The 13,261-nt window shown below is 43.1% G+C and overlaps 1 protein-coding gene across 2 annotated transcripts in view; it reads left to right on the forward strand.

Annotated features, from left to right (window-relative positions):
- Positions 1-13,261, forward strand: part of LOC148454371 (unconventional myosin-Ie-like) — a 176,824-nt gene that overhangs the window by 103,741 nt on the left and 59,822 nt on the right. For both annotated transcript variants that reach the window (XM_088460952.1, XM_088460953.1), the window contains exons 26-27: positions 755-947; positions 1,535-1,716. In XM_088460952.1, coding sequence (XP_088317078.1) covers positions 755-947; positions 1,535-1,716 — 375 coding nt within the window. The remainder of the gene's footprint in view (positions 1-754; positions 948-1,534; positions 1,717-13,261) is intronic.

Here is a 13,261-nt window from a genome sequence, read left to right on the forward strand (position 1 = left end):
CAGATGCACCTGGGCAAGTAGTTGCTCTTTCTTGGAGCAGAGTAAATAAGGCACATATTTGGGGAGTTACCTGTCCAGCAATGGATCAAGGGGGGGGGGGGATACAACCATATCCACTCTGCAGAAGCACTTCATTTTTGTATTAGCTAAGAGGTGATGGTGATCAGGTCTCAGCCTTCTACTGTGACGCATTTCGCAACTTTAAGTCAGCGTAGAAGCACATTTCTAGCCATACTGCATTAGCTTTGGCTCTGGTGTGTGTTTGACTTGTTTTATATAGGGTAAAGATGGTCACAATGGCCTCTCATTCTCATGATTCATATATGTGAGGTTAAACCGAGCAGTCTATTGGGAACATGGCTTTGATTACATTAAGTAGCTGGTAAATTTATAAATTTGCACAGGTGCGTCTTGTGAGATTTTATCACCTATTCTTGTACCAAGCGTAGCCTTATCCGGAATCTTCCAAGGACTGAAAAAATGTTCTAGGTGCACCAACGCGTTTTGCTCTGCACATTGTGGTAGGGAAAAGAGAAGAGCTGCATCCCATTTAGCTTTTAAGACTGACTGAACCAAGACTAGAGCTCATCTGTATCTGTTACTGAAACTCTGACTAACAAGTACTGACTGGAGAATATCTATAGCATGTATTCACATCCAAAAATATATTGAATAAATATTGCTATAAATATATATATATATATATATATATATATATATAATGTTGTGACAGTGTACTTTGTCTGATACCCAGGAGCACAGACAGCCAATGGAGGCAAAAAGAAGAGCTCCCGCCCCCCAATGGTACAAAGGATGTCATTCACATCACGACAGAGCAGTATTGATCAACCAAGTCTACCCAGACAGGGAGCGAGTCCCCGGGCTAAAGTGCCACCCGTAGAAGTAAACCTGGACTTCATGAATGTTCCCGATAAAGGAGTGGCAGGGTGAGACAATCTGATGGAGTCATGAAGATAAACTACAGTTAGGGTCCTATAAAGATGGACAAGCAGCAGTTATGTGCTGAAATGAAGTCCCAATGAAACGTAGATAGATGAGCAGAGATAAAGACTAATGAGGCCATAGTATAGATGAATGGGAGGAGATACAGATCCCAGTGAGGACATATATGAATTGGAGAAGGTACAGACCACGGTGAGTACACCGAGAGATAGAGGAAACCGTAAGAGCATGGGAGGAGATACAGACACTGGTGAGGACACAGATGGATGGGAGGAGATACAATCCAAGTTGAGGACATACATGGATGGGAGGAGATACAGACACTGGGGAGGACAGAGATGGATGGGAGGAGATACAGACACTGGAAAGGACATAGATTGGAGGAGATACAGACACTGGTGAGGACACAGATGGATGGGAGGAGATACAGGTCAAGTTGAGGACATACATGGATGGGAGGAGGTACAGACACTGGGGAGGACATACATCATGGGTGGTCTGCAGCCATATAAGTGGGAATGAAGATACAGTGGACGATGAGAACATTTGTGTCATTACTATTGAATTCCAGAGTCCTCAGGAGGCTTTCGAAGGAAGTGAAACCTGTTCCTGGAGGAGGGAGAACAAAACCAACACCTAAACCTAAACCACAACCCCAACTCCCACGCTGCCGCGCTCTCTTCGCCTATGATGCGCAGGACACAGACGAACTGAGTTTTAATGCAAACGATGTCCTGGATATTGTAAGAGAAGGTGAGTACGATGTCCAGGGTATTGTAAGTGTAGGTGTGTATGATGTGCTGGATAGTGTAAGAGAAGGTGTGTATGATGTTCTGATAGTGTAAGAGAAGGTGTGTATGATGTGCTGGATAGTGTAAGAAGGTACGTATGATGTGCTGATAGTGTAAGAGAAGGTGTGTATGATGTGCTGGATAGTGTAAGAGAAAGTGCGTATGATGTGCTGGACAGTGTGTATGAAGTGCAGGACACTAAGAGAAGGTTGGTATGATGTGCTGGATAGTGTAGGAGAAGGTGCATATGATGTGCTGGATAGTGTAAGAGAAGGTGCGTATGATGTGCTGGATAGTGTAAGAGTAGGTGTGTATGATGTGCTGGATAGTGTGAGAAGGTGTGTATGATATGCTGGATAGTGTAAGAGTAGGTGCGTATGATGTGCTGGATAGTGCGTATGATGAGCTGGATAGTGTAAGAGAAGGTGCGTATGATATGCTGGATAGTGTAAGAGTAGGTGTGTATGATGTGCTGGATAGTGTAGGAGAAGGTGAAGGTGCATATGATATGCTGGACAGTGTAAGAGTAGGTGTGTATGATGTGCTAGATAGTGTAGGAACAGGTGCGTATGATGTGCTGCATAGTGTAATAGAAGGTGTGTATGATGTGATGGATAGTGTAAGAGAAGGTGCATATGATGTGCTGGATAGTGTAAGAGAAGGTGCATATGATGTGCTGGATAGTGTAAGAGAAGGTGGGTATGATGTGCTGGATAGTGTAAGATTAGGTGCGTATGATGTGCTGGAAAGTGTAAGAGAAGGTGCGTATGATGTGCTGGATAGTGAAAGAGAAGGTGGGTATGATGTGCTGGATAGTGAAAGAGAAGGTGGGTATGATGTGCTGGATAATGTAAGAGAAGGTGGGTATGATGTGCTGGATAGTGTAAGAGAAGGAGTGTATGATGTGCTGGATAGTGTAAGAGTGGGTGCGTATGATGTGCTGGATAGTGTAGGAACAGGTGCGTATGATGTGCTGGCTAGTGTAAGAGAAGGTGAGTATGATGTGCTGGATAGTGTGAGAAGGTGTGTATGATATGCTGGATAGTGTAAGAGAAGGTGCGTATGATTTGCTGGATACTGTAAGAGAAGGTGCGTATGATATGCTGGATACTGTAAGAGAAGGTGCGTATGATATGCTGGATAACGTAAGAGAAGGTGAGTATGATGTGCTGGATAGTGGGTATTATGTGCTGGATAGCGTTAGAGAAGGTGTGCATGATGTGCTGGATAGTGTAAGAGAAGGTGAGTATGTTTTGCTGGATAGTGTAAGAGAAGGTGAGGGTCATGCTGGACGGTGTAAGAGAAGGTGTGTATAATGTGCTGGATAGCATAAGAGAAGGTGTGTATGATGTGCTGGATAGTGAATGAGAAGGTGTGTATGACGTGCTGGATAGTGTAAGAGAAGGTGAGGGTCATGCTGAATAGGGTAAGAGAAGGTGAGTATGATGTGCGGGAAAGTGTGTATGATGTGCTGGATACTGCAAGAGAAGGTGAGTATGATGTGCTGGATAGTGGAAGAGTAGGTGTGTATGATGTGCTGGATAGTGTAAGAGAAGGTGAGTATGATGTGCTGGATAGAGTAAGAGAAGGTGAGTATGATTTGCTGGAAAGTATAAGAGTAGGTGTGTATGATTTGCTGGAAAGTATAAGAGTAGGTGTGTATGATGTGCTGGATAGTGTAAGAGAAGGTCAGTATGATTTGCTGGATAGTGTGTATGATGTGCTGGATACTGTAAGAGTAGGTGTGTATGATGTGCTGGATAGTGTAAGAAGGTGTGTATGATGTGCTGGATAGTATGTATGAAGTGGTGGATAGTGTAAGAGAAGGTGGCTATGATGTGCTGGATAGTGTAAGAGAAGGTGTGTATGATGTGCTGGATAGTGTAAGGGTAGGTGTGTATGACGTGCTGAATAGTGTAAGAGAAGGTGTGTATGATGTTGTGGATAGTGTAAGAGAAGGTGGGTATGATGTGCTGGATAGTGTAAGGGTAGGTGTGTATGACGTGCTGAATAGTGTAAGAGAAGGTGTGTATGATGTTGTGGATAGTGTAAGAGAAGGTGGGTATGATGTGCTGGATAGTGTAAGAGAAGGTGCGTATGATCTGGATAGTGTAAGAGAAGGTGAAGGTCAGTATGATATGCTGGATAGTGGGTATGATGTGCTCGATACTGTAAGAGTAGGTGCGTATGATGTGCTGGATAGTGGGTATGATGTGCTGGATAGTGTAAGAGAAGGTGCATATGATGTGCTGGATAGTGTAAGAGAAGGTGCATATGATGTGCTGGATAGTGTAAGAGAAGGTGAGTTATGTGCTGGATAGTGTAAGAGAAGGTGTGTATGATGTGCTGGATAGTGTAAGAGTAGGTGCGTATGATGTGCTCGATACTGTAAGAGTAGGTGTGTATGATGTGCTGGATAGTGTAAGAGAAGGTGCATATGATATGCAGGATAGTGTAAGAGAAGGTGCGTATGATTTTCTGGATAGTGTAGGACAAGGTGAGCATGATATGCTGGATAGTGCGTATGATGTGCTGGAGACTAAGAGAATGTGGGTATGATGTGCTGGAAAGTGTGTATGATGTGCTGGATAGTGTAAGAGTAGGTGTGTATGATGTGCTGGATACTGTAAGAGTAGGTGCGTATGATGTGCTGGATAGTGTAAGAGAAGATGTGTATGATGTGCTGGATAGAGTAAGAGAAGGTGAGTATGATTTGCTGGAAAGTATAAGAGTAGGTGTGTATGATTTGCTGGAAAGTATAAGAGTAGGTGTGTATGATGTGCTGGATAGTGTAAGAGAAGGTCAGTATGATTTGCTGGATAGTGTGTATGATGTGCTGGATACTGTAAGAGTAGGTGCGTATGATGTGCTGGATATTGTAGGAGAAGGTGAGTATGATGTGCAGGATAGTGTAAGAGAAGGTGGGTATGATGTGCTGGATAGTGTAAGAGAAGGTGGGTATGATGTGCTGGATAGTGTAAGAGAAGGTGTGTATGATGTGCTGGATAGTGTAAGATTAGGTGCATATGATGTGCTGGAAAGTGTAAGAGTAGGTGTGTATGATGTGCTGGATAGTGTAAGAGAAGGTCAGTATGATTTGCTGGATAGTGGGTATGATGTGCTGGATAGTGTAAGAGAAGGTGTGTATGATGTGCTGGATAGTGTGTATGATGTGCTGGATAGTGTAAGAGAAGGTGAGTATGATTTGCTGGAAAGTATAAGAGTAGGTGCGTATGATGTGCTGGATATAGTAAGAGAAGGTGTGTATGATGTGCTGGATAGTGTAAGAGAAGGTGTGTATGATGTGCTGGATAGTGTAAGAGTAGGTGCGTATGATGTGCTCGATACTGTAAGAGTAGGTGCGTATGATGTTCTGGATAGTGTAAGAGAAGGTGTGTATGATGTGCTGGATAGTGTAAGAGAAGGTGCATATGATATGCAGGATAGTGTAAGAGAAGGTGCGTATGATTTTCTGGATAGTGTAGGACAAGGTGAGTATGATATGCTGGATAGTGCGTATGATGTGCTGGAGACTAAGAGAATGTGGGTATGATGTGCTGGATAGTGTAAGAGTAGGTGTGTATGATGTGCTGGATACTGTAAGAGAAGATGTGTATGATGTGCTGGATAGTGTAAGAGTTGGTGTGTATGATGTGCTGGATAGTGTAAGAGAAGGTGAAGGTGTGTATGATGTGCTGTATAGTGTAAGAGAAGGTGAGTGATGTGCTGGATAGTGTAAGAGAAGGTGAGTGATGTGCTGGATAGTGTAAGAGAAGGTATGTATGATGTGCTGGATAGTGTAAGAGAAGGTATGTATGATGTGCTGGATAGTGTAAGAGTGGGTGCGTATGATGTGCTGGATAGTGTGTATGATGTGCTGGATACAGTAAGAGTAGGTGCGTATGATTTGCTGGATAGTGTGTAAGAGAAGGTGAGTATGATGTGCTGGACAGTAAGGGTAGCTGGATATGATGTGCTGGATAGAGTAGGAGAAGGTGTGTATGATGTGCTGGATAGTGTGTATGATGTTCTGGATAGTGTAAGAGAAGGTGCATATGATGTGCTGGATAGTGTAAGAGAAGGTGCTTATGATGTGCTGGATAGCGCAAGAGAAGGTGAGTATGATGTGCTCGATACTGTAAGAGTAGGTGCGTATGATGTGCTGGGTAGTGTAAGAGAAGGTGTGTATGATGTGCAGGATAGTGTAAGAGAAGGTGAGTATGATGTGCTGGATAGTGTAAGAGTGGGTGCATATGATATGCTGGCTAGTGTAAGAGAAGGTGCATATGATATGCTGGATAGCGTAAGAGAAGGTGCGTATGATTTGCTGGATAGTGTAGGAGAAGGTGAGTATGATATGCTGGATAGTGCGTATGATGTGCTGGATATTGAAGGAGGAGGTTTGTATGATGTGCTGGATAGTGTAAGAGAAGGTGAGTATGATGTGCTGGATAGTGTGTATGATGTGCTGGATAGTGTAAGAGAAGGTGAGTATGATGTGCTGGATAGTGCGTATGATGTGCTGGATAGTGTAAGAGAAGGTGTGTATGATGTGCTGGATAGTGTAAGAGAAGGTGAGTATGATGTGCTTGATAGTGTGTATGATGTGCTGGATAGTGTAAGAGAAGGTGAGTATGATGTGCTGGATAGTGTGTATGATGTGCTGGATAGTGTAAGAGAAGGTGAGTATGATGTGCTGGATAGTGCGAATGAAGTGCTGGATAGTGTAAGAGAAGGTGGGTATGATGTGCTGGATAGTGTAAGAGAAGGTGAGTATGATGTTCTGGATAGAGTAAGAGAAGGTAAAGATGTGTATGATGTGCTGGATAGTGTAAGAGAAGGTGCATATGATATGCTGGATAGGGTAAGAGTAGGTGTGTATAATGTGCTGGATAGTGTAATAGAAGGTGTGTATGATGTGCTGGATAGTATAAGAGAAGGTGAGTATGATGTGCTGGATAGTGTAAGAGAAGGTGGGTATGATGTGCTGGATAGTGTAAGAGAAGGTGCGTATGATGTGCTGGATAGTGTAAGAAGGTGTGTATGATGTGCTGGATAGTGTAAGAGAAGGTGGGTATGATGTGCTGGATAGTGTAAGAGAAGGTGGGTATGATGTGCTGGATAGTGTAAGAGAAGGTGTGTATTATGTGCTGAATAGTGTAAGAGAAGGTGTGTATGATGTGCTGGATAGTGTGTATGAAGTGGTGGATAGTGTAAGAGAAGGTGGCTATGATGTGCTGGATAGTGTAAGAGAAGGTGTGTATGATGTGCTGGATAGTGTAAGAGAAGGTGTGTATGATGTGCTGGATAGTGTAAGGGTAGGTGTGTATGACGTGCTGAATAGTGTAAGAGAAGGTGTGTATGATGTTCTGGATAGTGTAAGAGAAGGTGGGTATGATGTGCTGGATAGTGTAAGAGAAGGTGCGTATGATCTGGATAGTGTAAGAGAAGGTTCGTATGATCTGGATAGTGTAAGAGAAGGTGAAGGTCAGTATGATATGCTGGATAGTGGGTATGATGTGCTCGATACTGTAAGAGTAGGTGCGTATGATGTGCTGGAAAGTGTGTATGATGTGCTGGATAGTGTAAGACTAGGTGCGTATGATGTGCTGGATAGTGTAAGAGTAGGTGCGTATGATGTGCTCGATACTGTAAGAGTAGGTGCGTATGATGTGCTGGATAGTGTAAGAGAAGGTGAGTATGATGTGCTGGATACTGTAAGAGAAGGTGGGTATGATGTGCTGGAAAGTGTGTATGATGTGCTGGATAGTGTAAGAGTAGGTGTGTATGATGTGCTGGATACTGTAAGAGTAGGTGCGTATGATGTGCTGGATAGTGTAAGAGAAGATGTGTATGATGTGCTGGAAAGTGTGTATGATGTGCTGGATAGTGTAAGAGCAGGTGAAGGTGTGTATGATGTGCTGTATAGTGTAAGAGAAGGTGAGTGATGTGCTGGATAGTGTAAGAGTGGGTGCATATGATATGCTGGCTAGTGTAAGAGAAGGTGCATATGATATGCTGGATAGCGTAAGAGAAGGTGCGTATGATTTGCTGGATAGTGTAGGAGAAGGTGAGTATGATATGCTGGATAGTGCGTATGATGTGCTGGATATTGAAGGAGGAGGTTTGTATGATGTGCTGGATAGTGTAAGAGAAGGTGAGTATGATGTGCTGGATAGTGTGTATGATGTGCTGGATAGTGTAAGAGAAGGTGAGTATGATGTGCTGGATAGTGCGTATGATGTGCTGGATAGTGTAAGAGAAGGTGTGTATGATGTGCTGGATAGTGTAAGAGAAGGTGAGTATGATGTGCTTGATAGTGTGTATGATGTGCTGGATAGTGTAAGAGAAGGTGAGTATGATGTGCTGGATAGTGTGTATGATGTGCTGGATAGTGTAAGAGAAGGTGAGTATGATGTGCTGGATAGTGCGAATGAAGTGCTGGATAGTGTAAGAGAAGGTGGGTATGATGTGCTGGATAGTGTAAGAGAAGGTGAGTATGATGTTCTGGATAGAGTAAGAGAAGGTAAAGATGTGTATGATGTGCTGGATAGTGTAAGAGAAGGTGCATATGATATGCTGGATAGGGTAAGAGTAGGTGTGTATAATGTGCTGGATAGTGTAATAGAAGGTGTGTATGATGTGCTGGATAGTATAAGAGAAGGTGAGTATGATGTGCTGGATAGTGTAAGAAGGTGTGTATGATGTGCTGGATAGTGTAAGAGAAGGTGGGTATGATGTGCTGGATAGTGTAAGAGAAGGTGGGTATGATGTGCTGGATAGTGTAAGAGAAGGTGTGTATTATGTGCTGAATAGTGTAAGAGAAGGTGTGTATGATGTGCTGGATAGTGTGTATGAAGTGGTGGATAGTGTAAGAGAAGGTGGCTATGATGTGCTGGATAGTGTAAGAGAAGGTGAGTATGATGTTCTGGATAGAGTAAGAGAAGGTAAAGATGTGTATGATGTGCTGGACAGTAAGGGTAGCTGGATATGATGTGCTGGATAGAGTAGGAGAAGGTGTGTATGATGTGCTGGATAGTGTGTATGATGTTCTGGATAGTGTAAGAGAAGGTGCATATGATGTGCTGGATAGTGTAAGAGAAGGTGCTTATGATGTGCTGGATAGCGCAAGAGAAGGTGAGTATGATGTGCTCGATACTGTAAGAGTAGGTGCGTATGATGTGCTGGGTAGTGTAAGAGAAGGTGTGTATGATGTGCAGGATAGTGTAAGAGAAGGTGAGTATGATGTGCTGGATAGTGTAAGAGTGGGTGCATATGATATGCTGGCTAGTGTAAGAGAAGGTGCATATGATATGCTGGATAGCGTAAGAGAAGGTGCGTATGATTTGCTGGATAGTGTAGGAGAAGGTGAGTATGATATGCTGGATAGTGCGTATGATGTGCTGGATATTGAAGGAGGAGGTTTGTATGATGTGCTGGATAGTGTAAGAGAAGGTGAGTATGATGTGCTGGATAGTGTGTATGATGTGCTGGATAGTGTAAGAGAAGGTGAGTATGATGTGCTGGATAGTGCGTATGATGTGCTGGATAGTGTAAGAGAAGGTGTGTATGATGTGCTGGATAGTGTAAGAGAAGGTGAGTATGATGTGCTTGATAGTGTGTATGATGTGCTGGATAGTGTAAGAGAAGGTGAGTATGATGTGCTGGATAGTGTGTATGATGTGCTGGATAGTGTAAGAGAAGGTGAGTATGATGTGCTGGATAGTGCGAATGAAGTGCTGGATAGTGTAAGAGAAGGTGGGTATGATGTGCTGGATAGTGTAAGAGAAGGTGAGTATGATGTTCTGGATAGAGTAAGAGAAGGTAAAGATGTGTATGATGTGCTGGATAGTGTAAGAGAAGGTGCATATGATATGCTGGATAGTGTAAGAGTAGGTGTGTATAATGTGCTGGATAGTGTAATAGAAGGTGTGTATGATGTGCTGGATAGTATAAGAGAAGGTGAGTATGATGTGCTGGATAGTGTAAGAGAAGGTGGGTATGATGTGCTGGATAGTGTAAGAGAAGGTGCGTATGATGTGCTGGATAGTGTAAGAAGGTGTGTATGATGTGCTGGATAGTGTAAGAGAAGGTGGGTATGATGTGCTGGATAGTGTAAGAGAAGGTGGGTATGATGTGCTGGATAGTGTAAGAGAAGGTGTGTATTATGTGCTGAATAGTGTAAGAGAAGGTGTGTATGATGTGCTGGATAGTGTGTATGAAGTGGTGGATAGTGTAAGAGAAGGTGGCTATGATGTGCTGGATAGTGTAAGAGAAGGTGTGTATGATGTGCTGGATAGTGTAAGAGAAGGTGTGTATGATGTGCTGGATAGTGTAAGGGTAGGTGTGTATGACGTGCTGAATAGTGTAAGAGAAGGTGTGTATGATGTTCTGGATAGTGTAAGAGAAGGTGGGTATGATGTGCTGGATAGTGTAAGAGAAGGTGCGTATGATCTGGATAGTGTAAGAGAAGGTTCGTATGATCTGGATAGTGTAAGAGAAGGTGAAGGTCAGTATGATATGCTGGATAGTGGGTATGATGTGCTCGATACTGTAAGAGTAGGTGCGTATGATGTGCTGGAAAGTGTGTATGATGTGCTGGATAGTGTAAGACTAGGTGCGTATGATGTGCTGGATAGTGTAAGAGTAGGTGCGTATGATGTGCTCGATACTGTAAGAGTAGGTGCGTATGATGTGCTGGATAGTGTAAGAGAAGGTGAGTATGATGTGCTGGATACTGTAAGAGAAGGTGGGTATGATGTGCTGGAAAGTGTGTATGATGTGCTGGATAGTGTAAGAGTAGGTGTGTATGATGTGCTGGATACTGTAAGAGTAGGTGCGTATGATGTGCTGGATAGTGTAAGAGAAGATGTGTATGATGTGCTGGAAAGTGTGTATGATGTGCTGGATAGTGTAAGAGCAGGTGAAGGTGTGTATGATGTGCTGTATAGTGTAAGAGAAGGTGAGTGATGTGCTGGATAGTGTAAGAGAAGGTGAGTGATGTGCTGGATAGTGTAAGAGTGGGTGCGTATGATCTGCTGGATAGTGTGTATGATGTGCTGGATACAGTAAGAGTAGGTGCGTATGATGTGCTGGATAGTGTAAGAGAAGGTGAGTATGATGTGCTGGATAGTGTAAAAGAAGGTGTGTATGATTTGCTGGATAGTGTAAGAGAAGGTGCATATGATATGCTGGATAGTGTAAGAGAAGGTGCATATGATATGCTGGATAGCGTAAGAGAAGGTGCATATGATGTGCTGGATAGTGTAAGAGAAGGTGTGTATGATGTGCTGGATAGTGTAAGAGAAGGTGAGAATGATGTGCTGGATAGTGTAAGAGAAGGTGTGTATGATGTGCTGGATAGTGTAAGAGAAGGTGCATATGATGTGCTGGATAGTGTAAGAGAAGGTGTGTATGATTTGCTGGATAGTGTAGGAGAAGGTGAGTATGATTTGCTGGATAGTGTAGGAGAAGGAGAGTATGATGTGCTGGATAGTGTGTAAGAGAAGGTGAGTATGATGTGCTGGACAGTAAGGGTAGCTGGATATGATGTGCTGGATAGAGTAGGAGAAGGTGTGTATGATGTGCTGGATAGTGTGTATGATGTTCTGGATAGTGTAAGAGAAGGTGCATATGATGTGCTGGATAGTGTAAGAGAAGGTGCTTATGATGTGCTGGATAGTGCAAGAGAAGGTGAGTATGATGTGCTCGATACTGTAAGAGTAGGTGCGTATGATGTGCTGGATAGTGTAAGAGAAGGTGTGTATGATGTGCAGGATAGTGTAAGAGAAGGTGTGTATGATGTGCAGGATAGTGTAAGAGTGGGTGCATATGATATGCTGGCTAGTGTAAGAGAAGGTGCATATGATATGCTGGATAGCGTAAGAGAAGGTGCGTATGATTTGCTGGATAGTGTAGGAGAAGGTGAGTATGATATGCTGGATAGTGCGTATGATGTGCTGGATATTGAAGGAGGAGGTTTGTATGATGTGCTGGATAGTGTAAGAGAAGGTGAGTATGATGTGCTGGATAGTGTGTATGATGTGCTGGATAGTGTAAGAGAAGGTGAGTATGATGTGCTGGATAGTGCGTATGATGTGCTGGATAGTGTAAGAGAAGGTGTGTATGATGTGCTGGATAGTGTAAAAGAAGGTGTGTATGATTTGCTGGATAGTGTAAGAGAAGGTGCATATGATATGCTGGATAGTGTAAGAGAAGGTGCATATGATATGCTGGATAGTGTAAGAGAAGGTGGGTTTGATGTGCTGGATAGTGTAAGAGAAGGTGTGTATGAAGTGCTGGATAGTGTAAGAGAAGGTGAGTATGATGTGCTGGATAGTGTAAGAGAAGGTGAGTATGATGTGCTTGATAGTGTGTATGATGTGCTGGATAGTGTAAGAGAAGGTGAGTATGATGTGCTGGATAGTGTGTATGATGTGCTGGATAGTGTAAGAGAAGGTGAGTATGATGTGCTGGATAGTGCGAATGAAGTGCTGGATAGTGTAAGAGAAGGTGGGTATGATGTGCTGGATAGTGTAAGAGAAGGTGAGTATGATGTTCTGGATAGAGTAAGAGAAGGTAAAGATGTGTATGATGTGCTGGATAGTGTAAGAGAAGGTGCATATGATATGCTGGATAGGGTAAGAGTAGGTGTGTATAATGTGCTGGATAGTGTAATAGAAGGTGTGTATGATGTGCTGGATAGTATAAGAGAAGGTGAGTATGATGTGCTGGATAGTGTAAGAGAAGGTGGGTATGATGTGCTGGATAGTGTAAGAGAAGGTGCGTATGATGTGCTGGATAGTGTAAGAAGGTGTGTATGATGTGCTGGATAGTGTAAGAGAAGGTGGGTATGATGTGCTGGATAGTGTAAGAGAAGGTGGGTATGATGTGCTGGATAGTGTAAGAGAAGGTGTGTATTATGTGCTGAATAGTGTAAGAGAAGGTGTGTATGATGTGCTGGATAGTGTGTATGAAGTGGTGGATAGTGTAAGAGAAGGTGGCTATGATGTGCTGGATAGTGTAAGAGAAGGTGTGTATGATGTGCTGGATAGTGTAAGGGTAGGTGTGTATGACGTGCTGAATAGTGTAAGAGAAGGTGTGTATGATGTTCTGGATAGTGTAAGAGAAGGTGGGTATGATGTGCTGGATAGTGTAAGAGAAGGTGCGTATGATCTGGATAGTGTAAGAGAAGGTGAAGGTCAGTATGATATGCTGGATAGTGGGTATGATGTGCTCGATACTGTAAGAGTAGGTGCGTATGATGTGCTGGAAAGTGTGTATGATGTGCTGGATAGTGTAAGACTAGGTGCGTATGATGTGCTGGATAGTGTAAGAGTAGGTGCGTATGATGTGCTCGATACTGTAAGAGTAGGTGCCTATGATGTGCTGGATAGTGTAAGAGAAGGTGAGTATGATGTGCTGGATACTGTAAGAGAAGGTGGGTATGATGTGCTGGAAAGTGTGTATGATGTGCTGGATAGTGTAAGAGTAGGTGTGTATGATGT

Source organism: Taudactylus pleione, unplaced genomic scaffold, assembly GCF_031769625.1.
Source record: "Taudactylus pleione unplaced genomic scaffold, aTauple2 ptg000997l, whole genome shotgun sequence".
Lineage (NCBI taxonomy): Eukaryota > Metazoa > Chordata > Amphibia > Anura > Myobatrachidae > Taudactylus > Taudactylus pleione.